Below are 26,418 nucleotides of genomic sequence, written 5' to 3' on the forward strand. Positions count from 1 at the left end.
AGTATCTGTCCTTCCAATGAGCACTCAGGGTTGATTTCCTTTAGAATTGACTGATTTGACCTCCTTGCAGCCCAGGGGACTCGTAAGAGTCTTCTCCAGCACCACAGTTCGAAAGCATCATTTCTTCGGCACTCAGCCTTCCTTACAGTCCAGCTCTCACAGCAATACATTTGGGAAAACCATAGCTTTGATTAGACGGACCTTTGTCGGCAAGGTGATGTCTCTGCTTCTTCCCCAGTAGTATACTGGACACCTTCCGACCTGAGGGGCTCATCTTCCGGCGTCATCTCTTTTAGCCTTGTGATATGTTCCATGGGGTTTTCTTGGCAAGAATACTGGAGTGGGTTGCCATTTCCTTCTCCAGTGGACCACATTTTGTCAGAACTCTCTGCCATGACCTGTCCGTCTTGGGTGGCCCTGCATGGCATAGCTTATGGCTTCACTGAGTTACGCAAGCCCCTTCGCCACAACAAGGCAGTGATCCATGAAGGGGTTGCAGTATATGGTACACACTATAGTATATACAGTATGCTACTATGTTGTATTTTGATTACTGGCCCTGGAATCTTAAGTTGAAGGGTGGTCTAGAAATTCTTAAAATGAATCAATATATTTGGGGGCATTTTTGGACTGTTAATGTTTTTTTTCATGCAATGTATATTGTTGCGTTCTATGAAGATCTGTGATTTATTGTGAAGACACCCCCCCATTTTATTTTTGGCTCACAATTTGGTGTGCTCTGTTCTTCCCCCCTCTAGTATTATCCACCTGAAAACAACACATTTTTGAGAATTTTGTTTTAACTTCTGACCTTGACTTTCTTTCTGTCCTCCTGCTGTCAGGAGGGTATGACAGAGGGGACCTTTTCAGTCATTGCACCCATATTATAGAATGGCCTCCCAAATGAGGTATGCCTCACCCCCTTTATTGTCCATTTTTAGAATAAAATGGATACAATGCTGTTCTTTTCCCCAGTGGGCATGGTAAGTTTCTCAAAGTATCTTTAGAACAATAGTAAAAGCATCTGCAAGTCATTTCTGATGCTTTGTTTTTGTCATGACCCCCAGCCCTCGGACCTTCCAGTGTGCAGCAGAGGATTCTGATGAGGATGAGGCACAGGCTACTTCCTCAGGGGTAGGACAGGGAGTGCCTTGTTCTTGTCCCACCTGGAAGGAGGATACAATCCTGCCATTTTCCGCTGGCTCAGAGGATGAGTCCCTGGCAGAACCTCCATCTCCCCAGCCTTGCAGAAGTCTCAGGCCACACAGTCAGATGAGGGCCCTTTAATAGTCCAGCCAGCTTCTCCAGCAAGGGCAGAGCTGCCCACACTATGGGTCTGGCCAGCCTGCCTAAGGCTTCCCTTGGCTCAGCCCCCTGCTGAGGCAACATCCTCCTATCGTTCTAGGAGAGAGCTCCAGCCAGCAAGACCCATTTGGAGCTATCCGTGGTCCTGTTTTCTTCTTGCCTTGTTCTGACTGCCATTGGATGTTACTATGTTACTAGCTTCCCCTGCCAGCCTCAAAGGACTACGAAATGGGACAGTTTTGCACTGTCTTATTGTTTGCTTTTTCCTAAACCAAACTTGTATGCTCCACTGGGTGCAGTTAATAATGTATTATATGCATTATATAAGCAAACAACTTTGTCCAGCAAAACAAAGCTTGCTTAGTAGTGTGACATTTCAAGGTCTGCCATACGCCTCAGTGTATTTTGCCTGTAACATCTGGGAAATAATTTCTGAAAATGGACTGCTAGGTCTGTGAGGTGCATCCTCACAAAATTTTGCTACTATTGCTCAGTCCTACCCCCACTGTTCCTCTCCCCCTCCCCCATATCCCCCTACTCATCCAGCTGCTCATCAGTCCTCACACCTGCCCAGCTGTCACGCTGCCACAAACTGAGGGATGTTCAGCCAGAACAACACCAAATATGCCAGATAGCTGGCTTGAGGAACGAAGCCGCCCAAATCAGTTCAGTAACGGGTTTGCAGCGGGAGAGAGAAAATACACATCATCCAAGGCAGCTGCCCTCTCAAAGGACTCCACAAACTTCATGTGCTGTTTATATTATATACAAGCTGTGCTGCCTTGAGGTAACGTTAGGCTCTGGATGTAATGGTCTCACAGCCCTCCCTGCTCCTTTTAGATGGTAATGTGTAGTACTTTACTTCAAAATGTGGTAAGCCAGTCTTGCTCCATTTGGGTGCCTTCCTGCTAAGCGGGGTCTTGGACTTCTGCTCCAGAGTCCTGCTCTGAAGGCACTCCTGTACACAAACATCCTTCTCTCAGCATCCCTTCCACCCACTACTGCTTTTTACACCTGTATTCCTCCCAGAAGCCAGGCATTTTAGCCTGACACGGCATCAGCACTGGAGATGGCTGAAGTCACTCCTTCATAGCGGGTGCTGTTCCACACAATTTCTGAGGTGCTCTGGAATGTTCAGAATGTGTCGCCTACATTATTTATTTATTTTAAGACATTTATATCCCACCAAAGAGTTGTAGGCACCGCCTTATGACAAGCCTGTCATCTGTACAACAACCCTGTAAGGTGGCAGGTATTCTGATCCTCATTTTGTCAATGGACAGGAAGAGTATGAGAAACTGCTTTCTACCAGGTCAACAATGTGTTCATCTGGTGTTGTCTTCTTTGAGTGGCAGCTCCTCTCCAGGGTCCCAGGCAGGGATGTTCTGCTGCTACACGACCCTGATAAAAAAAGATGCCAGGAACTAAACATCCCTGCATCTCACCCAGAGGGTTCAAGCCCGCACATGCTTCTGCCACAGTAAATTCAGGTCCCACAGCATGACTCTTTCAGAGGTGGTAGCCAGGTCAGTCTATTCTGGCAAAAGTAACAAGGAGTGTTTGTGGTGGCATCTGCCCAACTAACCAAAATTATTATGGCAGAAGCTTTCAGAGACTGGAGTCTGCCTTCGTCGATGCAATTTCACTTCCTGCAGTGGGCTTTCCTAGCCCACAGAAGCTCCTGCTGTAATAACTTTTATTCCATTGCATTTATTCATTATCTTTGTATACTGCCCCGTAGCTGAAGCTCTCTGGGCTGTTCACAAAAACTAAAAACCGTTAAAAATACAAAACCATTTACCTAAAAAACATATAAACAGGTAGCGTTCGCGCAGACAACATATATCTAAAAGCAATTTTTAAGCGATCAACCAAAGGCGATCCGGACCCGATTAAAAACTCATGGTGTGCCTTCAGGGTGCCGCAAGGCCCGCTGAGTGCGTCCCGCCAGGAGCTTCTGCCACGCCGCCGCAGCCCTTAGGGGGCCTCCCAACCCGCGGCCCTCCGCATGAACTGGGCCGCAACGCCCGGAACCAAGCCGCCGCCCAGCGCCTCCGGAGCGCCCCGGGCCAGGCTGCGTCGGGGTGCCGCGGCTCCCTCCGCCGCGGCTCCGTCCACCGGCAGCTCCCCGCCTTCCCTCGCCGCCGCAGGGCTGCCCCCGGCGAACACACAAGCGGGGCGCGGGAGCAGGACGCGCGAGGCAGCTGGCGCGGAGAGGGCGCGCGCGCGCGGGAGAGGCGCGCGAGGGCGTGCGAGGGCAGCTGCAGCGGCTCCCCGCCCGCCGCTCCCCGCGCGGCCGCCCGCGGGTCCCGCTCGCTCGCTCGCCCGGCCGGCGCGCCGCAGAGGGAGCCGCCCGGCGCGCCGCCCTGCTGCAGCCGCCCGCGCCTGGCCGAGCGATGAGCCGGGCGCCTCCGCCATGGAGGAAGACCTGTTCCAGCTCCGGCAGCTGCCGTAAGGCCCGGGGCGGGCGGCGCCCCGCGGGGCGGGCAGGGCGAGGCGAGGCGAGGCGAGGCGAGGCGGGGGTCCCGGGCAGGCAGCGTCCCCCGCGCGGAGAGCCCGGCGGCGCAGCTCCCCTCCCTCCCTCCCTCCCTCGCCGGCCCGCCGGCGCCCGCGCCCGGCTTGGCTTTCCGTCGCGCACGCCGGGGGCCCCGCCGCGCAGGCCGCGCGCTGGCCGCGAGGCGGCTGCGCGTCCCCGGCCCGCGGCCCGCTGCCGTGCGAGCCCGGCGCCAGCCGCGCGGAGAGGCTCTCCGCGTGCCGCTGCGAACGCGGCTGGCCCAGAGAGGCAGCCCCGGCGGGGGCTCCGGAGACGGCGGGGCGCGGGGCGCGGGGCGGGGGGCCTGCCGCCGCGCGGAGATGTGCCGCGAGCAGCGCCGCCCCCGCGGCGGACGCGCCCCGCTCCGGGCGCGGCTGCGGCGCAGCGTGGCGGCGCGGGCGAGCGCGGCTCTTGGCCGGCCGGCGCCGGGGGCCCGTCGGGCGCCTTCCGAGCGCCGGCACGGACTGGCCCCGCCTCGCGGGCGGGAGGCTCCCCGGCGCGTCTGGAGGCGCCCCTGCGGAGCCCCTCGGGCGCCCGGCTTGGCCGCCGCCGCCGCCAGGAAGGGCCCTCGAGCAAGGCGCGCTGCCTCGCTTGCCGGCAGCGGCGGGGCTGCTTCCGAGCAAGCCGCGGAGGGCCCAGCGGCGGGCGCCCGGCCGCGCCGCCGCCGCCGCCCCGAGCGGCCCCAGCAGCCGTGCGTCGTCAAGGCGGCGTCCATCCCTCGGGAAGGCTCGTAGCCTTTCCTGAAGCGAACGGCCGCGGAGCCTGAGGGCAGCTGCGGCGCCTGTGGGTGCGGACGAGGCTTCTCTCCCCGTCCCCAAAGCGCTTGGAAGCTCAACCAGCCGTCGAAGAGCGCTGCGCCCAGAAGACGAAGCCGAGGTGTCCTTGTGGGGAAATGGGCTTGCGTTCCCCGGGGTCTCCAGTCTGCCGCCCGCTGCCCCACTGGGCACATGGGCCCCGCCCTTGGCGCCCGCTGGGCCCCCTCCCCCTCCTGGTTTTTATTTTATTTCTTACAACTTTGGTTAATTATTTTGTGACTGGGGCCTGGCATGATGCAAAGCGAAGCGCTGCTTTCCAGCGCCACCTCTATGTGGGTCCAGACGAGGGGTTTGGGGTTTTAGAGCGCAGACTGCACCTCTGCCTTGGACTTGGGTTCTGGGGCAAGTTACTTTTCTTTTAGTTTCAGCACTTTGCCTTCTGGGAAATGGGTGTTTTGTGACCAGCCAGGCCCACCATGGCAGTCATTTTATGCACGGGCAAGCCTGCGTGGCAACCATTTTGTGAGAGCACCCATGACACACTTTCAACATTCCAGATGTGCCCACTGCTCCAAAAAGCTTGCGGACCTCAGTGTCCCTTCACAGATCGAGAAAGTGCAGTTGGGAGGGGGCAGCCAATACAGGTATGGACAGTCTGAGGTGACAACCTGAGTCCAACACTCTCAGAGAACAAAGGTGCTGCTTCTCTTGAGACCCTTTTCACAGCAGCAGCAAGCATGGCCAGCAGAAAGTGCACAGTGTTGGGTAGATGGACCCGTGGTCTGATTCAAGCACCACAAATCCACTGCTCACCTCTTCTTCATGTCCACAACTTATGTTCCTCTCTGTGGGCCAAGCCAGATGTGATGTGGCAGCCCATTTGGCACATAAAGTGGAAGGGGAGGATGGGGATGTCCAGTTTTAACATCAAATTGGGCAGTGCCGGTAACAGGTTTTGGGGGCTCTTGGGCAAGCTGCCCACAGTGGGTCTCCCTCCTGTTCCCTGCAGTCTGCCACTGGATCTCCCCACTGGCTTCTGGGCCCAATACACACTGCTGACCAGAGAGAAAAGGCAGGTGAGCTGCCATTCCTTTGGATCACTCCAGTTACTTGCTGGCACTCCCTCTGGCCTGTACCTCCAGGATGGAGGAGGAAAGCAGATGACAGTGACAACAGCGTTGGGCCTCCTGCTGATCCGTGATGCTGGCCCTGAAACCAGGCGCCAGAGGGAGAGGGCAATGGAACTTCCCTCCACCTTACTCTCTCATGGTTGATCACATGAATTTGCTTGCAATCAGACCTCACCCTGGCCTTATCCATGAAATGGGCCAGGCGCATGAATGAACAAGCATGGCTGCACCAGTCCTGACTATTTTGAAAACCTTTCTTGCTGCAGTGAGGCTGCTAGGAGGTCAACTTGAATGTGCTCCTGTGCATCAGAGGAGAAGAGATAAGCAGAGACCATATACTATTAAAGCAGCTTTGTTTGTATCTCCCCTCCCCCTTTTATCTTCACAACAACTCTGCAAGGTAGATTAGGGTGAGAGACAGTGCTAGGTCTAAGGTCACCCAGTGAGCATTGTGGCTGAGGAGGGATTTGAACCCAGGTCTCCACAGTGCTAGCTTGATACTCTAACTCAGCCTTTCCCCAACCACTTCTTGGTGACCACCAGGTGTTTGGGACTACAAATCCTATTGCCTCTGACCATTGGCCATGCTGGCTGAGGCAGATGGGAACTACAGTCTAAAAAACCTGGGGGACACCAGGTTGGGGAAGGCAGCTCCAACCACTGCACCACCCAGCTCTCTTTAGGCTGGCTCTCACAAACAGGATGCCCTTTGGATCCTTGGAAGAAATATTCACACCTGGGAAACCATTTGGATATTGATTATGAAATAAACAAAGCTTCTTTCCTATCCTAGTTCACAAATCATCTCCAGGAGAGTTCACACATCCATGGCTCATAATTAAGGTGTCAATTCAAAACGGCTGGATGCCGGCCATGGAGCAAAGGGGGAGGCAGTGGCACCCCGTGGCTCTAATGTCCGTGGGGCCATGAATCCACTCCAGAACCAGTCAGAACTCTAAAACTTCACACCTTGGATAGCTCCTTTAGAGTTCTGACTGGTTCTGACTGAAATCCAGAATAGATTCACTGCTCCACGGACATCGGAGCCACTGGTCCCCCTGGGGAGAGGTGTGTGAATTAAACACAAAAAGTTATCTAAGCTCTCCATCTGTGTAGATCTGGGACTACGGATGGTGTTTGTCATGTGATCGTTACATGGGATTTTTATCATGCAGTCCTAGTATATTCGGCATGCTTTACAGATGTATAAAATACCTTAACAATATGACATTTCTACCATGTCTATAAATTGTTGCTTTACACATTCAGCTTTCTAAAACCTTTTCTCTTTCCAATGACTTTGGGGTACTCAATGGACCAGCCTTCCCCAACTGGATGCCCCGTAGATGTGGACTACAAGTCCCATGAACCCCAGCCAGCATGGCCCTTGCAGTCCAACACAAGTGGACAGCACCAGATGTGTCGGGGAAAGCCAGGCCCTCTCCTAAATTTATGAAGATACTTTATTGTGAAGGAGATTCTTGGTATTTACTAGCCCAGTATTACAAAATGTGATTGGCATCAGCTCTCTAGGGTCTCAGGCAGAGATGAGACTTTTTCAGCTCCTTGTTTCTTGATATCCTTTTAACCAGAGATGCCAGGAACTGAACTGGAGACCGTCCGCAACCATGTGCTCTGCCCCTGGGCTATTGCCCCAGTCTTATGATCGTGTTTGTTTAGATGCACAGCTTTCTCTGCACACAAATTGCATGTCTCCTCACTAACAAACTACTGATATAATATCCCAAATCTCAGCTGGGGATGGAAGTCTGATCCATGAAGCTGACACATATTTCTGGGAGTCGGATCCTTTAAAAGTGCCCCTTTTGTTCATTCTGTGCACCGGAGTTCCCATGTTCAAAGGCACGATGTTGCTAGAAGGAGCAGATTGTCTGACAAAGATGACTCCAGCAGCTTCTTGCAACACCGATGAAGTGTTTGCACATAAAAACCTGAATGGGCAAAATATTAATAGCAACTTCATATGGGAAGCACACATCTTACCCACACCACCGTCCTCGACAGGTTCAGAGATTTCTGGATTGGTTGACTGGGGATGTTTCCTGTTTTTTAGGTAATATGAGAGTCCCCTGAATAATGTTGATACGACCTTTTATTTCATTTATTTCTTACATGTCTATCCCACCTTTCCTCCAAGGAGCCAAAGGTGATGTACATGATCCTCCTCCTCTCCATTTTATCCCACACCAACTCTGTGAGGTAGGCTAGGCTGGGAGTCAGCGACTGGCCCAAAGTCACCCAGTAAGGTTCATGGCCGAGTGGAGCCTAGAACTCAAGTTTCTTGAGTGCTAACTGTAGTTATCCGTCCCCAGAACTGCCAGCGAACAGCTCAGATGCATCCCAGCAGCTTTTTGTTAGAATAAAGTTTGCAAATGGAACTGAATGAGGTGGTGAGGAAGAGAGATATTTAGATGTAAATGGAACACATCCCCAGATGCCTTTGAGACTCCCAGATTACCAAGACATTAGTGACTCATGCTGCAGTCCTATTGAAAGCAATGTGGCTTCTGAGCGGACATGTACAGGATTGCGCTACATATCTGGTTTCACGTATATCTTGGGGAAAAGCACCGGGGGCCGTTCAGAGGTGAATTTTTCCTCTCAGCCCCTAACTGGCAAATAATTGAAGTTGTTTTTTCTCTTCAGAAAAAGGGGTAATGGAAAGTGTAGTCCAACACATCTGAAGGGTTGGGGACGGCTGATCTAGTTGCTGCATTCTATTGGACCTATTGTAGAAGATAAGAGAGGCCACCAATTCAAGAGGCCACCAACAGAGATGCTAAAACAGTGACGTACGTGTGCCTGTTTCCTCCGAACATCTGTGCAATGCATTCATGATCTCTCCCGCTTCGCTAGGGTCGTCAAGTTCCGTCGCACGGGGGAAAGTTCCCGGTCAGACGAGGATGCCATATCGGGAGAGCATGAAGTGCAAATTGAAGGTGTCCAGACAGAGTTAGAGGCTGTGGAGTTGGAAGATGGAGGGATGGTGCCAAAGGAGTTTGCCAACCCAACTGATGGTGAGTTGAGCACCAGTTCCCATCCCTGAGAAAGGAGCAAAGTGTCCATATTCTTGTAAAAGAGAATTGGGATGTGATGGTTTTGAATGTAAGATATTAACAACACCAATATATTAGGTTACATTTCTTCTTTTAAAACTTTTTATATAAAGAGGTTGTGTGTGTGTGTGTGTGTGTACACACACACACACACCCAGTGGCTGGAGAGCACAAGCAGGAGGACACTGTTGTGCTCATGTCCTACTCGTGAGCTTCCCATGGGCATCTGCTTGGCCAGTGTGGGTGTGGAATGCTGGGCTAAATAGGCCGTTGGTCTGATCCCGCAGGGCTCTTATGTTCTGATGTGTCTGATTCTCTTCCAGATACTTTTATGGTGGAAGACGCGGTGGAGGCTATTGGATTTGGCAAGTTCCAGTGGAAGCTCTCCATTCTGACGGGCTTAGCATGGGCAAGTAGACTGAATCTACCAACTTTGATGAGGTTGATCAAATTATCACAATTGAAGCTAGTCCTGGACCAGGGATTGAGAATTAGCAGCCAGCCCCAAGCTGCATCCATTTCCTGTGCTGGTTTTTCCCACCATCCCAAGCTAGACAGTAGAAGACGTTAATTCCGAAGAGAAATCTTGTGAATGCTCATGGCAGCCTTATGCTCAGGCTGGCTCTCGTAGTAACGCCTTGTTCCTTCTTGCCCTTCTAGATGGCTGACGCCATGGAAATGATGATTCTGAGCATCCTTGCACCTCAGCTTCATTGTGAGTGGCGATTACCCACCTGGCAGGTTGCATTGCTCACATCGGTAGGAAAATATCAGACAGCTCCTTTATTCTGTAAGGTTTTTCCACTCATTACTGTGGGTTGTTAAAAGAGTCGGAGCCCATTCTTTTCAGCAAGCTCGCTGGTTTGGGAACATGAGGGGGTGTAGGAGTCTTTTTCTCTCACGCAAAGAGATCTGTGGCACAGTCCTGTGCATGTTTGTTCAGGAATAAATCTCACTGTGTTTTCCTTCATATTACAATTCATATTACAATTGCAGCTTTAGGCTCAGTTCTCACATTACATTGAAGGGGATTATTTTTCCGTTGGGCACCTCCACCCCCAACCCCAATTTAATTACTGGATTATGGGGCTTGGTTAGAGGGGTGAGTGTGTGTGTCCTTGTGTCCACCTACTTTCTTATGGGACCCCACTCTGTTTTTTTCCATGGGGTAAACTCTCTTAGTTTCATCTCTTTACAGATAAACCCAGATGATATTGGGGTCAACTGGCATATTTATGGTGGGGTATCCTCACCATGTTCTGGTGTGTGTTGTGTTGATGCTTTTCAGAAATGCAGTGGCAGCATCCAATTAGCTCCACTGAGTAGACTATAAAAAGAATCAATAATCCACCATGTCTGGGCCCAAAGTTAGCAGGAAAAAAGTGATTATCTGAGGTGGGGGAGGGGGTTTCTCCTGAAAAAAATTCCAAGATTGGTATTAGAATAGTTATATTTTATCCCCTCCAAATACTATTGTTGTTGTTCAGTCGTTCAGTCGTGTCCGACTCTTCGTGACCCCATGGACCACAGCACGCCAAGCCTTCCTGTCCTGCACTCTCTCCCGGAGCATGCTCAAGTTCATATTCATTGCATCGGTAATGCTATCTAGCCGTCTCATCCTCTGCCATCCCCTTCTTATTGCTATTGTACTATCAGCCACTAAAGGTGCTATCAGCCGTCACGATAGATCTGTCACCTCCTGAATCCAGGAGTATCAGCCATCCAATAATGGGACATTTTATTGAAGCTTTGCTCAAACTTCAGGTGCTCATGTCAAATTCCAGTGTTGAGATTCTGCCAAACTTTGACTAGGTTGGCTATCGTTCTTAGCTTTTTCTTCTGGATGGTGCTCTCAGAAAACTCCTGTCTCAGCCTGTAACTAACAAATATTCTTCCTCTCATTCACTGCAGGTGGTTTTTATGGGAATGATGTTCAGTTCCACACTCTGGGGAAATATTTCAGACCAGTATGGTAGAAAAACGGTAAGTCCCCAGCATTGCTCAGGAATATTTGATAGGTGAATGCAGACACATTGGGCTGGCTTGAACATAACAATAAACCACAAATTAGTGTTACAAGAATGAGCTGCAGTGAGTCTCATTCTCACATGCTCCCTCTCCTCTGCAAGGGGAAATTTAGAAGTGTTTGCTTTTGCTTTAGATTAACTGCAGCTTGCCGTGTTGTTTGAACCTGGAGAAACTGTGATTAATCTTAACTACAGTTAACGGAAACATGCCAACTTCATACCACTCTTTATGAAGCTGTTTTGTTTTCACTAACCATAGTTAAGATTAACCACATTTTATGGTTCAGGTGGCACACTAAACTGCAGTTAATCTAAAATGGAAGTGGGAGCTTTTGATTTCTTCCTGGCTGCCATCCCAGAAGAGGAGAGGGTAGAGGCTCATGCACAGCGCCTATATTCATTTTTGTAATGCTAAACTATGGTTGGCATTACATCCAAACTGGACCATTGAGTATCACAATGGTCCCCAGTGACAGATAGTAGAACTTAAATCAGGGAGACTTAGATGTAGTGGAGGCTGGTGGCTCCGATGTCAGTGGGGAGGTGAATCCGCTCTGGGTTCCAGTCAGAACTGTAAAGGAGCTTTCCGAGGTGTGGATCCCCACTGATGCCCTGAGCTCAGCTTCTTTCTGTCTTTTGCAAGCCAGCTGATTCAATTTTAAGATAAAATGGCCTGCCAAATGTACCTCTCCTCCCCTCTTCTGTGCCACAGTTATGTTATTTTACATTATCTTTCTGTTCACTTTTTGCTTTATGGTATAGGAGCATTTACAGGTATGGTGTTGGCACTGTAAGGGGAGGGAATTACCTGGGGAAGATTGCTGGCTGAGGGGCCATCTGATAGGTGTTCCACAGGAGCACAGGTTTCAATGCTAAGGGGAAGTTATTTGATCTTCAGTTTGCAAGAATTACAGATTCCCCACCCACCCACCCCCACACACACACTCAAATTTGTATTTCTTCATTCTATGCAGGGGCTAAAGATCAGTGTACTATGGACCTTATACTATGGGATTCTTAGTGGCTTTGCACCAGTTTACAGCTGGATTCTGGTGCTGCGAGGACTGGTGGGCTTTGGCATTGGAGGAGTTCCTCAGTCGTAAGTCAATATTCACATTCCTCAGTTATGTCCCTCTCTTAGTAGTGGTTTTACTGAAAAGGTGACTGGGTGACATGGCCCAGGACAACCCCTCGTCCTCAAGAGGAAAAAGCTCCTGAGTTAATAGGTCAGGGAGAGGGCTATGTTGCAGAAGGGCATCATGGGTTCCCACCTTAGGACTTAGTTCTCCAGGAAGGTCCCAGGGTCCAGTTCCCCTGTGTCCAGAAGAAGTTATGTTCCTGTCCTTGGATTCTGAGGGCTCTAGCCATGAAGCTACATTTCAGTGTTGTCACAGCCTGAGGCCACTGAAATAGACCAGGTCCCTTTAAGGGAGAAAGCCCCAGTCAATAGGGAGGCAGGGCTAACCAGCCTAAAGGAAACCAAAATCATACTTGAGGCTCTGTCACAATCTGCTGCTTGTTGGAGCAACGTACAGACAGGTTTGTCTGCCTTCCAGCCCCAGCATCATTCAGAGCTCTTCGTGGTGCTGTTCTGTTCCTGTTCTTGCCTCTCTGGGAAACCTGACTCCTCTTGGTCAGAGTTCAACTTCAACAGATTTGCCCCAAGCCCTCGGTGTGAACCAGATTCATAGTAGACCCCCTGTAATCAAGAACCCCAGTGTTGTTTTCCAGTCTCCTGGCATGACTATTTTTTGGGAGGGGGGATGCAGTGGTGGTGGCTATTGGGAGGACTATGAAGTTGATTGTAGCCACAGCAGTGCAGTTAATTAAGGACTGGAGCGGGTGAGGAGAACCAGGGAAAGAATGGAGGGTTTGAGATTTGGTGGAAAGATGTCAGTTGGACACCAGATCCACCCGCTGAGAAACAATGGAGGGGTAGAATCATAGAATAGTAGGGTTGGAAGGGACCTACAAGGCCATCGAGTCCAACCCCCTGCTCAATGCAGGAATCTAAGTCAGAGCATCCCTGACAGATGGCTGTCCAGCCTCGTCTTGAACGCCACCAGTGTGGGAGAGCCCACCACCTCCCTAGGTAATTGGTTCCATTGTCGTCTTGCTCTAACAGTCAGGAAGTTTTTCCTGATGTTCAGCCGGAATCTGGCTTCCTGTAACTTGAGCCCATGATTCCGTGTCCTGCACTCTGGGATGATCGAGAAGAGATCCTGGCCTTCCTCTCTGCGACAACCTTTCAAGTACTTGAAGAGCGCTATCATATCTCCCCTCAGTCTTCTCTTCTCAAGGCTAAACATGCCCAGTTCTTTGAGTCTCTCTTCATAGGGCTTTGTTTCCAGTCCCCTGAGCATCTTTGTTGCCCTCCTCTGAACCCTCTCCAGTTTGTCTGCATCCTTCTTCAAGTGTGGCACCCAGAACTGGACACAGTACTCCAGATGAGGCCTAACCAGTGCTGAGTAGAGGGGAACTAGGACTTCCTGGGATTTGGAAGCGATGCTTCTATTAATGTAGCCCAAAATAGCATTTGCCTTTTTTGTAGCCACATCACATTGTTGGCTCATATTCAGCTTGTGATGGACAACAATTCCCAGATCCTTCTCGCTTGTCGTGTTGTTGAGCCACGTATCCCCCATCTTGTAACTGGTTTCTTTTTCCTAGGTGCAGAACTTGGCATTTGTCCCTATTAAATGTCATTCTGTTGTTTTCTGCCCAGCGCTCCAGTCTGTCCAGATCACTTTGAATTTTGTTTCTGTCTTCCAAAGTATTAGCTATCCCGCCCAATTTTGTGTCATCTGCAAATTTGATCAGCATTCCCTGCACCTCCTCCTCCAAGTCATTAATAAACATGTTGAAGAGCACTGGGCCCAGGACTGAGCCCTGCGGTACCCCACTCGTTACCTCTCCCCAGTTTGAGAAGGTCCCATTGATAAGCACTCTTTGAGTCCGATTCTGTAGCCAACTGTGGATCCATTGGATCATTGTCTTATCTAGCCACTTTGAACTAGTTTGCTCATCAGGATATCATGGGGCACTTTATCGAAAGCTTTGCTGAAGTCAAGGTATATGATGTCTACAGCATTCCCACAGTCCACAAGGGAGGTTACTTGATCAAAAATGAGATCAGATTCGTCTGGCAGGATGTGTTCTTGACAAATCCATGTTGGCTTTGAGGAATCACGGCATTGTTTTCAAGGTGCTTCCAGATGGATTGCTTTATCATCTGCTCCAGAATTTTCCCAGGGATTGATGTCAGACTGACTGGTCTGTAGTTCTCAGGTTCCTCCTTTTTGCCCTTTTTGAAGATAGGGACAACATTAGCCCTCCTCCAGTCCTCTGACACTTCCCCTGTCCTCCATAATTTCTCAAAGAGAATAGACAGCAGTTATGAGAGTTCTTCTGCCAGTTCCTTTATTACTCTAGGGTGCAGCTTATCTGGCCCTGGAGATTTGAACTTAGTCAAAGTAATTAGGTTTTCCTTGACCATATGCCTATCGATCTCAAGCTGCAATCCTGCCCCTTCAGCCTGTACTTTGCCTTTGCCAGGGGGGTCATAGACCCTCTTTTGGGAGAAGACTGAGCCAAAGTAGGAATTGAGCACCTCTGCCTTTTCTTTGTCATCTGTTATCATTTGCCATCCTTATTTAATAGCTGAACAACCATTTCTTTCCTCTGCCTTCTACTGTGCACGTAGCTGTAGAAAGCCTTTTTGTTGTTTTTAGCCTCCCTCGCTAACCTCAGCTCATTCTCAGCTTTAGCCTTCCTGACGCCATCCCTGCAATTCTGTGCTACCTGCCTGTACTCTTCCTTTGTTACTTGGCCTTCTTTCCACTTCCTATATGTGCCCTTTTTTGTTTTCAGGTCATCCCTAAGCTTTTTGTGAAGCCACATTGGCTTCTTCTGTTGTCTTCCACCTTTTCTTCTTGTTGGAAGTGTTTGTGATTATGCCTTGAGAATTTCCTTTTTTAAAAGCTCCCACCCATCTTGGACTCCTTTTCTCGCTAGCATCGCTTGCCATGGGACCTTACTGATCATTGTTCTGAGTTTATTAAAATCAGCTTTCCTAAAATCCAGGGTACGCGTTTGACTACACTCAGCTTTTGCTTCCCTTAGAACCAAGAACTCAAGTACAACACGGTCGCTTTCCCCCAGAGTTCCTGTAACTGCTACTTTATCCACTAAGTCATCTCTGTTGGTTAGGATCAAGTCAAGGAGAGCCGATCCTCTAGTTCCTTCCTCCACTTTCTGTAGGAGGAAGTTATCTGCCACACAAGTCAGGAATTTCCTGGAGGGGCCATGTTTTGCAGAATTTGTCTCCCAACAAATATCGGGGAAATTGAAGTCTCCCATTACTACTACATTATGCTTCCTTAAAACATTGGCTATTTGCTTTTCAAAAGTTTCATCCTCGTCTTCTCCTTGGTTGGGTGGCCGGTAGTAGACTCCGACCATCAGGTTCCTTTTATTCTTTGCTCCATTTATTTTGATCCAAATGCTCTCGATGGGGCTACCAAGCTCATCCTCCTGTATTTCTGTGCAGATACATGTATTTTTCACATACAGTGCAACCCCACCTGCCTTTCTGTTCCTCCTGTTCTTTTTGAACAAGTTATATCCTTCAATTGCTTTGTTCCAGTCATGAGAGTCATCCCACCAAGTCTCAGTTACACCTATCGAGTCATAATTGTATACCAAGGGTAGACTTGGTATACAAATTTCCCAGAGGACAGATCTCCCCAGCTTGGTAGACCTGATGCCCACACATTTCTGCTGCAAGTCACCCAAGATACAGCAGACCTGTTCCCTGATGGTAGTTATGTATGTATATTTTTTGCCTCTCCCTGGAAAAAATCCTGCAGGCAACCATGTCCCTAACTTGATTTGCATTTGGTAACTCCCTTTCAGCCCCCAAGTGCCGACTTTATCCTTCTGGGTTGTGCAGCTGTGCCCCTCCTCCCTTGGGCAGGATGAGATTTCAGGCCTTCTGACACTACTATGCACCACTGTTGAACTAAGTGTTGCATGCAAACAGCTTTCCCTAACCTGGTGCCCCCAAATGTGTTGGACTACAACTCCCATCATCCAACATATCCAGAGGTTGGGAGGAGGGCATATACAAAACATGTGACTTGCAATATAAAATGGATCTCCTACTCTTTACTAAAAACCTGGAGCCCAGACCTCAGTTTTGTCTGACAGCTCAGGTCTTGCAAAGGCACTCAGTTTTCTTGGAAAGGACTTCTGTTTAGGAAGCCCAACCTTTTCAGTTGTTCACATTAACAGCACGGTTTCAGAAAGCTCTGGGAAGGCAAAAGTTACCAGGAGAAAGGTAGTGTTGGGAGATCAAGATTGTAAAACTGGAGGGAGATTGGTACTAAAACAAGATATTCGCTACTGACATTCAAAGGATCGGGCAGATCCAAGAGTTGTGCTGATGCAGCAGCTTTAGGGTTGCTGCTGCTCTGGTCCACATAAGCATTTTTATTTTCCATCCCTCTCCTCGTTTATTAGATTTATTAAATGTTGATGATCTGGCCCCACAGTGGAGCTATTCCAATGCAATCTGAGCCTGCCTGAAACCAACAGCTAATGGTCTTTCTTAAAAGACATCAGTATCCACTCACCACTGAAGACTTTTTTTCCCCTGGAGTTGTTCCCAGGGGTCTAGAAAAAAATAGAACCAAAGCTTTCAGGACCATTACAAAGTGATGGATTCTCCCACCACCGACCATGGGGAAAAACACCAGGCAGGACTCTGGATTCCAAGATATCAGCAGTCAAGGGCCAAGTATGCCTGAGAGTCTATCAATATATGTAGCCTTATTGGGCTCCAGGACTCTAGCAACAGAATCTTATTAACTCCAGTTGATTTATTCAAACATGTTAGCTCTGCTCCTAGGATATTTACCTGTATAATTTAAAATCTTGCTTGTAGAACAGGTTTTTTTCTGTCCTGATGCATGTTTTTATATAATATCCAGCACCATTTCCTTGCACTCAGTGGAACTTACTTGTGAGTAAACATAAATAGGATTGGGTCACAATGGGTGTTTACTCACAGCAGGCTTTAAGAATTTTTCTGGCTTAAATCTGTTTGGTATGTAAATATAAAACCTACATTGTTCAGAAGGTCCATTCATATTATAGGAAGCCTCTCTTTTGCTCTCTTTTTTATCTTAACAAGGATCATATATTTGCATGTAGAGTAACTCATGAAATACTCAGCGCTTCTGAGAATTAAAGCTGGAGGCAGTATTTTTTCAAAGCTCAAGGTCACTATAAAGTGGTTTTTCAGTGGATTTGGACAGTGTGTTTGTGTGTGTGTGTGTGTGTGTGTAGTTTATCACCGACATTTTTAATTGCATCATTAAAAATAAGTTTCCCCGAGAATGGCTCTCTCTCCCCCCCCCCACACACAAGTCTTGTAAATCATCCAGACTGTAATGATAAGCCACAAACAAATCTGTCAAGAAGTAGCAGGCTCACACAACTCAAGTTGTGATCCGGATTTATATCGTGGCCTTTGCCCTGCATCTTAAACCGTGTGTGTGTGTGTGTGTGTGTGTCTATCAGCAGCCGGCTAGAAAAATGCTACCTGAAGGTCTCCTTCTGCCATTTTCAGTAAGAAGCCAGTTTCTGGACACACAAACCTCAGCGCTCATGTGATTGTCTTCTTCCACTTATTTATCCTCTCCAGTGTAACGCTATATGCAGAATTCCTCCCGATGAAATCCAGAGCAAAATGCATTTTGCTGATTGAGGTAGGTGGGAAAACAAGAGGTGCTTGCTTGGCACAGAAAGGGCCTCAATTCTTTTCCAAAACACAAACATTTCTGAGCTAATCGCTAGATCGGGCAATGAATTACAACTGCTTGGTTCACTTTTCAGAAGGTTAGCCTTTGCAGCAAAACAAAGAGTCTTGTGTTAAAGATTAACAAGTTTATGATGGCGTAAGCTTTCATGGGCGTTTATGCCGTAATCGCCCAGAGTGGCTGGGTGACCAGCCAGATGGGCGATTAATAAATCTAATAAATCAATAAATTTGTTGGTCTTTAAGTTACCGCAAGACTCTTTGTTGCTTTCGCTCCTTGGTTGCAAGCCTTTCCCTTGTGGGGCAGCAGTAACCGACCCTCAGCCCTTTGCCACATTGGTTACTGTATTGCCCCAAGAAGGCCAATTCTGTTCTGAATGTTTGACTGAACATATGGACTGGTCACTTGTCTCACAGAGTACCGGCTTCGTAGTGGCACGGTACCACCAGGGGTGTCGTGTCACATGCTGAAGCACAGGCATTCATCGTGACGCTCCCCATAGCCATGCTCCCAAGGAGAGTCCAAAAACGCCTGATGCTGTGTTGACCCATATCGGCAAACCAGTTCTAGCAGTTTTCATCTCCATCAGGAGCAGGTCTTTTGCAAAGCGAATGGGTCTTAATTTCCCATTGAAGACCAGGGCACCCCAAAACACTTTGTATTGCAACAGGAATAGTACATTGTGGTTGGGAAAACCCATCCCTCACCTCCCCCACCCCCAGCTACTGTGAGGATTGCAGCTAAGCTTGGAGGGAACAGGGAGTTCTGGGTGGGGGGTGGCAAATGATGTCAGCATCCCTGCTAATCAGAGAGTGCTGGCACTGCATCCCTGCGAGCCCTAGTCCCAGTACGCCCCTGGTGGCACAGACGTAGCGGCCAGCAACGGAGACGATTCTATTTCACCTGCTGTGATGAGCTCATTCAGCCACCCGCACTTCTTCCCCTTCCACACGGGCAGGTTTTCTGGGCCATTGGGACGGTCTTCGAAGTCCTCCTAGCGGTGTTTGTCATGCCCACCCTCGGCTGGCGTTGGCTGCTCATCCTTTCGGCCGCCCCGCTTCTGCTGTTTGCTGTCTTGTGTTTTGTGAGTATTCCTGCTGGCTTCACAAAGTCTTCAGGCAACCTTTGCTGGGAAGCAAATGACTTCAAATTTAGGTAAACTAAATTTAAAAGGGGATTAGACAGATTCGTGGAGGAGGGGAAGTCTGTCAAGGGCTATTAGTTACAATTGCTGCATATTACCTCCAGGATCAAGGGCAGTATGGCTCTGTGTACTAGCTGTTGAGGAACGTGAGCGGGAGGGGGCTGCTGTGTTCACACCCTGCTTATGGGCTTCCCATTGGGGCAGCTGGTTGGAAGAGAATACTGGACTAGATAGACCTTTGCTCTGATCCAGCATGGCTCTTGACGTTCATAAATTATCTGTTTGGTTGGTCCTCCCTCCCTCCCTCCCTCCCTCCCTCCCTCCCTCCCTCCCTCCCTTTCTTTCTTTCTTTCTTTCTTTCTTTCTTTCTTTCTTTCTTTCTTTCTTTCTTTCTTATTCTTTTGTCATTTATTGTACCCTGTGGAGTATCTCACAGGCTTCCTTTGCTCCCTCAGTGGCTGCCAGAAAGTGCACGATATGACGTGTTATCTGGGAATCAAGAAAAGGCCATTGCCACTCTGAAACGAATAGCGACTGAGAACGGCGCTCCGATGCCTCTAGGGAAATTGATCATCTCCAGGCAGGTGAGTGTAGAAAGAAAAGGGGCATTCATAACTGCCAGAAATACCCACCCTGAGACCAGTGAACTACAACAAGTGGATGTGGGTCTCTTGGCTCAACTCTGGATTGTTTATTTATTCATTTGCTTCCAACATTTATATCCCACCTTTCTATAAAATATCCCAGGAGGCTTACAATCAATATTAAAACAATATACAATAATAAAACAAGACATCAATACAATCAAAACAATCTTTAAGCGATTATAAAAAGCAGTGGGAGTCTAAAGCAGCTGAAGGGTCAAAACAAAAGCTTGCCAAAAGCAAACAAAAGTGAACAGTGAGGGGGGCCGGGTGGAGCAACCTTGAAAGGCTATTCCACACCTTGGGGCCACGGCAGAAAAGGCCCTGTCTCAGGTACCCACCCAGTGGGGGAACCCAACTGAGAGCTGCAAAAGATGAACAAAGATGTTGAGCAGGCACATATGGATTCATTAAGCTATGAAAAAAGGCTCCTAGGTGAAGCCTCATATATACATATAAACACACACACATCCCTTTTTCCAATGATTTCAGACAATACCAAGCGTTCCTTCTTGTGTTTATTTTTTTCCAAACAGGAAGACAGAGGGAAAATGAGGGACCTGTTCACCCCTCAGTTTAGATGGACGACGCTTCTACTTTGGTTTATATGGTAAGAGGAAGAGGGAAATGATTCTGTGTAAATCTGCCTCACCTGTGTGCCTGGCCTGGTGCCCTGTGGGTGGTACAGCAGGTGGCCACACAGGACTGGGCTGTTTTTGAGCAGCTCAGGGATAATTTGCTCAGACTGAGAAGCCAGGTGAGAATCAGCAGCTTTATTGGGCCAGGTGGGATTCTACTGGTTCCTTGGGCCACAGCAGGGGCTGGTCAACAATTCTTCTCTCTGCCTGGAAGGTGTCCTGGCAGTGCACGGAGTAAGAAACAAGGGCCCTTTTGCACAGACAAAGAGAAAATCAAAAGGCCACCAAAGCCAACAACAAAACGATAAAGCTGGTGAAATGAGATGCTTTTGGCAGTCCAGAATGGGAAAAGAGAGCAGCCAGGGATCTCTAAATGCAAAAGAACAAGGGGTTCTTTAATAACTGTGCAGGGTTGTCATCCAATTAGTTGATTATTTTATTTATTTATTTAAAACATTTGTATCCCACTCGTAAAATCTCAGGGCGGGTTACAGATAAAATCAGTTTAAATAGTATAAAACAATAAAGAATTTAAACAGCTAAAAACATATAAACCATTAAACAAGCTAATACCAATTAAAATCTAAAACAATATAACAGTTAAAACAGTGTGCTACCTTAGGGAACACATTTAGCCATCAAAGGCTTTGGTAAAAAGCCATGTTTTTACTTGGCTCCGAAATGAAACCAACGTACACATCAATCGGGCCTCCAAGGGGAGGGCATTCATAGAATCATAGAATAGTAGTGTTGGAAGGGGCCTACAAGACCATCGAGTTCCTGCTCAATGCAGGAATCCAAGTCAGAGCATCCCCGACAGATAGCTGTCCAGCCTCATCTTGAATGCCTCCAGTGTGGGAGGGCCCACTACCTCCCTAGGGAATTGGTTCCATTGTTCCATTGGTTCCATTCCACAACCTGGGTGCCACAGCAGAGAAGGCCCTCTCCCACGTCCCACCATAGTGCATATCTCGCACTGGTGGGATGCAGAGGAGGGTCCCTCCAACAGATCTCAGTCCTCGGGCAGGCATATACATTGTTATATAATTTTTTATATGATAAATATATAAATATGTGAGTTTTAGCCAATTAACTGATTAAGAGACATCAGTTAAATGAGCAAATTTGCATGAATTTACACATAGGCGAGTAGTCACCCTGAAGCAGAAAGCACACTTCTTCTGTTTCCAGATGACACAAGAATATAAGCAGAGTTATGCTGGATCTGACCAAAGGCCAATTTAGTCCAACGTTCGTTTGCACAGTGGCCAACCAGATGCGCCAGTGAGACACCCACAACCGAGACATGAGTGCAACCGTACCATCCTGCTTGTGTTTCCCTACAACTGGCATACAGAGGCATACTGCCTTTGATACTGGTGGTGTTACACAGCCATCGTGAGAGCAGCCATTGATAGCATCGACCTCCATGGATTTGTCTAATCCCCCTTTAAAGCCAGCCAAGGTCACAGTCATCACTACATCTTGTGGAAGCGAATTCCAAAGTTTTAATAATGCACTGTGCGAAGAAAGCCTTCTTTTTATCTGTCCTGAATTTCCCACCATTTGGGTTTTTATTGGCATCATAACGCATCTATCAACTAAATCTCCTGCAGTTAATCAACTAAGATTTCTTTAATCATGTGAGGGCATTTAGCCGATGCAGCTTCCTAGACTGCACTGCGGCCAGTGAGGGTTTTTTTAAAAGCACTGTACCTGTTGGATTTCTCCCTCCAGCACAGCCAGTAAGGGTACAGGAGCATGCTGCTTCTGGTGTATTTCCTGTGAGCTTATTTCATCCTTTGTTAACCCAGTCGTGCTGTTTTCTTATCTGCAGGTACACTGAAATATCCCCCAGGTACTCTGAGGAAAAGACTCAGAGTAATTTTAATTTAGTTGCAAGCTCATGGCCCATCTAGAGAGCTTGAATCGGACTGAATCACTCCCCTTTCCTCTACTGGATGCTGAGAAATAACTCCCCCCAGATTGCTACACCTTGCCACAGGTTCATTGTAATTCCATGTTGCTTTAAGTCACACCTGACCGTCGCACTCTCTCTCTCTCTCTCTCTCTTTTCCTTCCCCACAGGTTCTCCAATGCCTTTTCTTATTATGGATTAGTTTTATTAACAACAGAGCTCTTTCAAGCAGGAGACCTCTGCAGCTGTGAGTACAGTCTCCTCTGTGACTACAAAAACTGTGGGTGAAGCAGGTTAAGGGAAAATCTTCCCAGTGGGGCCCATTTCTACTTGAGACTCTGAGAATCTGAGCTGACTGGGGCAGATGTCTCTGCCCTGGTTGCACAAGGAACTGGAAAGTGAGATTATTATGCCAGATTACTTGGATGGGTTTTGTTTTAAGATCCGCACAGGGGAGTTTGTTGGGGGGAGGGCAGGGGACCTAGAACTATCTTGCCCTTCAGGGGGTAACCTCAGTTGCTCCCTCCAATAGCTCCTGACCTGCTTGCTGTTGGTTTCCCATTCCTAACACGATCATTCATCTGGCAAGCCGTAGCAGCAGGAATGGCATGCCAGGCCCAAAGGTGCAAGGCGGAATGCACTGGGAAGAGATGATTTAAAACATCACATATTCCTCCTTTCTCTTTCTTTCTTTCTTTCTTTCTTACTTACTTACTTACTTACTTATTGCCTCATCTAAGTATCTAGCAGGAGGAAAACAGTGAAGGCCAAATGCAGCCTGGCGTGTGAATACTTAACAGAAAAGGACTACATCGACCTGCTGTGGACCACTCTGTCTGAGTTCCCAGGTAGGCAATTGGGAAAGGGAAGGCATATAGAGAGAGCCAGTGTGGTGTAGTGGCGAGAGTACTGGACTGGGAGTCGGGAGATCCGGGTTCTAGTCCCCACTCAGCCATGGAAGCTCACTAGGTGACTTTGGGCCAGTCACAGACTCTTAGCCCAGCCTACCTCACAGGGTTGTTGTTGTGAGGATAAAATGGAGAGGAGGAGAATTATGTATGCCGCCTTGGGTTCCTTAATGAGGAAAAAAGCGGGATACAAGTGTAATAAATAAATAAATAATATATGAGCAGAATGGAAATTCACAGACAGAAAGAGCAATTCATATGTGGCTGCAGGAAAACTCATATCCCACCCCCACCTTCTTCTTCTGCATTGCCAACATGTTCTTTAGCTTTTTCTCTGCAGTCAAAAGGACCAGCCTCATGCTTAAACGATACCTACAGTTCTCCAGATCAATCTTCCCCAGACTGGTGCCCTTCAGATGTTTTGGACTACAAATCCCATCAACTCCAACTGACATGGGCAATGATCAAGAATGCTGGGAATTGTAGTCCAAAAATATCTGAAAGGCACCAATTTGGGGACAGCTGCTCCAGCTGCAAAACACAATTTAAAAATACATAAACACTGGCCTTTGGGATTTCCCCTTAGACTGATATTTTTTAGTTTGCTTTTCATCTTGTTTTTATTGATTTTATGATGATACCTTTAATGTTTCTCTCTCCCTTTGTCCTTGTAAGCTGCTCTGAACACATGTTGGAAAAGCAGCATCTAAGTTTTAAAAAGAAACAACTAAATGTTTCCTTTACTTAACCGGTGGATATACAAAGCACATACAAATCCTGGCTTTAGAACTGGCCTCTATGTATGTCTGTGTAAATGGAAACATGACAGGGAGCAAGGAATGGCCATCAGAGAAGCAAAGAAGAGCCTTCATCATAGCTTTGCAAATATGTTTTGAAAAGTTGCCAACAAAAATAAAAATTTAAAAATAAAACCACTAGCCTGTTAGCCTGCATACATCCATGTTTGTAGCTCAAAATAAAAATGAACGTTCACTTTATGAACTTTCATAAACGTTTCTCTGACGGCTTACCTGAAGGCTGCCTGTACTCATGCACCTTCTTGAATCAAGCTCTGCTGACAGGAAGATGCGATAACCGGTTTCTCTCTTCTCCTCCAGGTGTTCTGGTGACCCTATGGGTTATCGATCGGATTGGGCGCAAAAAGACGATGGCCCTCTGCTTTTTTGTCTTTTCATTTTGTAGTCTCCTGCTCTTCCTCTGTGTTGGAAGGTGAGCAAAGGGATCCAAATAAGTGGGGATCCCCCATTTTTTTTTGTAGAAGGGCACCCCCTTCCCCTCTCCTCAAACACAACACAGGAACCAAGTGTGTCAGAGAGCTTGTAAGTGCCTAAAATGGTGTCGACACGAGGTAGCACAACTACTTCCTTGCAGTCACTGCTTATACATAGCAGAAGCTGAGCTTTGCTTCCCAAAGAGCGATCCCAGGGCTTCTTCACACGGAGCTTTTATCCTGCGATTGAGATGGCTCGCTCACGGGAGTTTGCGGGCCCATTAGAGGATGTTGTGAACCTCCAGGGCGTCTGCCGCACTAAATGACCATATTCCATTTTTTAAAAGGTCGGAGATAACGAGCAATCAAATCACCCTTCTGAGTTCCCTCCATGAAAAAGGAAAAGCCACAATAAGAGGAGCGAGACCAATGAAACATATGGAAGACTCAGATGAGGGGGGAAAGGGTGTGTAAAGGGAGTCCATCATGATCCTGCATTTAAAATGGAAGCAGAAAGCCCCATTTAAATGTGGGATTTTAGGCTGGTGTAGAGATGCGCCTCTACTATTCTATGATTCTATACTCTAGCCTCCCGAACCTGGCCCCCTTCGGATGTGCTGGACAACAACTCCCATCATCCCCAGCCACCATGACCAATGGGCATGCTGGCTGGAGATGATGGTGGTTGTAGTCCAACATAGCTGGAGGGCACCAAGTTGGGGAAGGCCTCTATATTCCAGTTACACTTGGGATTATACTGGGTTGGGGAGAGATATGCTAGTGCTACAGTGGGGGAACAGCCGCTGTATCCTATAGGTCGGGTGCAGAACCTCCCTCCTGGTGGGGGCAAATGCAGCCCTGGGGTTCCCCAGAAGGACAATCCCCCTTTCCCTTGGCCCTGTTCCCTTCCCCCCATCACAAGTTGTTTGATGGTTTCCTGGCTTCTGTGCAGCCCCGCCCCCTTCCAAAACGTTGACGTGCCTCTCCGAAGGCAGAGTGACTGGCGGGAAGAGTTTTAAGCCAAAATCTGCTGGTACTTTTGGTATTTGGGCCATGCCCCTTTTACCTTCAGCTTCAACCACTGCTGGAATGTGGCCCCCGGGAACCTCTCTGAGATGGAATCCAGCCCTTAGGCTGAAACAGGTTCCACATCCCTGCTATAGGTGCTCAGTCCAGGAGAGGAAAGCATAAGGTGTGTACAAATCCAAACACAGCCACCACACCCCGCAGTGACCCTGGAAACACCCCCACCAGGCAGGGGCAGAGCTGGCCCTGGCATCCACATGCGCACCACGCGGAGGGAGCCAATGAACTCAGGTGGGCCGGGACATGCCCCCAGCACGCCTCTCTGCATCAACAGGCCCCCGTTGCACAGCCAGCAACGACCTCGCTGCTGCCAGACCCAGTGGCGCTGCTTCCTGTCCTATTACCCCGCCCCCCCCAAGCCGGCATAACTGAAGTACAGGACTGCAGCTCAAGAGTCCCCTTTGGGGTAGGGTAAAGAAGGTTGCAGACAAGCACCCAGAATTTCATTTGCAGCGTTGGCCAGACTTCCGTCTTGCGCTTTCCATTTGTTCTGGTCCTCCGACTGAACACAGAGAAATGGAAAGAAGACCTGCCCAAAATGTGCAGCCACTGATCCAGAAATGCAACGAAAGCCTCGGGTCAATGCATGGCACCTTTAAGGAACAATATTGTGTCTTCTGTTCTTGCAGGGAAGTCCTTACTGTGCTACTATTCATTGCAAGGGCTTTCATTTCGGGAGGATTCCAAGCTGCTTATGTTTACACTCCTGAGGTAAGAAAGGACATCAGTTATTTGTAAAACAAGAGATTCTGTGAGACTTGGGCCTGACCAGCAGTAGTGCACTTAGGTAAGCTTAGACTCTGGAGTTAATGGCCTTATGCCTGCCCGCCGCTTTATTTATTATTACATTTATATTCACATTTTTTCCTCTTGCAAACAAGAGGTTGTTAGGTTAGGCTGAGAGTCAGCGGCTGGCTCAAAGTCCTCCGGCGAGCTTCATTGCCAAGTGGGGACTAGAACCTGGATCTCCCGAGTCCCAGTCCAACACTCTAACTACCACTCCACACAGACTGTCTCGTTAGATGGGAATGTGTATTACTTCACTTCAAAATGAGGTCAGCCAGCCAGCTATGTTTGGGGGACTTCTGCCCAAAAGTCCTGCCCTGATGACACCATCACTGCCCAAGCCTAGGTTCAGGAGTTTGAGTGGTCTTGGGCAAGAAACCATCAGCCATGACCTCTTGAGCAGCAAGGAGGAGAG

General features: G+C 48.4%; 1 protein-coding gene across 3 annotated transcripts in view; it reads left to right on the top strand.

Moving 5' to 3' along the window:
• The first annotated feature begins 3,012 nt into the window (after window positions 1–3,012).
• SVOP (SV2 related protein) overlaps window positions 3,013–26,418 on the top strand; it is a 28,666-nt gene continuing 5,260 nt past the window's right edge. The window contains exons 1-14 of one of the 3 annotated variants that reach the window (XM_084819584.1): window positions 3,013–3,756; window positions 8,601–8,761; window positions 9,124–9,209; window positions 9,461–9,559; window positions 10,712–10,783; window positions 11,802–11,926; window positions 17,534–17,597; window positions 18,607–18,732; window positions 19,248–19,376; window positions 19,973–20,046; window positions 22,163–22,239; window positions 22,733–22,840; window positions 24,019–24,130; window positions 25,847–25,928. In XM_084819584.1, the coding sequence (XP_084675710.1) occupies window positions 3,314–3,756; window positions 8,601–8,761; window positions 9,124–9,209; window positions 9,461–9,559; window positions 10,712–10,783; window positions 11,802–11,926; window positions 17,534–17,597; window positions 18,607–18,732; window positions 19,248–19,376; window positions 19,973–20,046; window positions 22,163–22,239; window positions 22,733–22,840; window positions 24,019–24,130; window positions 25,847–25,928 (1,758 nt within the window). In that variant the 5' untranslated portion in view covers window positions 3,013–3,313. Of the gene's footprint in view, window positions 3,757–8,600; window positions 8,762–9,123; window positions 9,210–9,460; window positions 9,560–10,711; window positions 10,784–11,801; window positions 11,927–17,458; window positions 17,598–18,606; window positions 18,733–19,247; window positions 19,377–19,972; window positions 20,047–22,162; window positions 22,240–22,732; window positions 22,841–24,018; window positions 24,131–24,478; window positions 24,684–25,846; window positions 25,929–26,418 lie in introns of those variants that run through there. The other 2 variants (XM_084819583.1, XM_084819585.1) reach the window with 2 other exon arrangements.

This window comes from Heloderma suspectum, chromosome 13 (assembly GCF_057233095.1).
Source record: "Heloderma suspectum isolate Gila_16-S chromosome 13, 16-S_ref, whole genome shotgun sequence".
NCBI lineage: Eukaryota > Metazoa > Chordata > Lepidosauria > Squamata > Helodermatidae > Heloderma > Heloderma suspectum.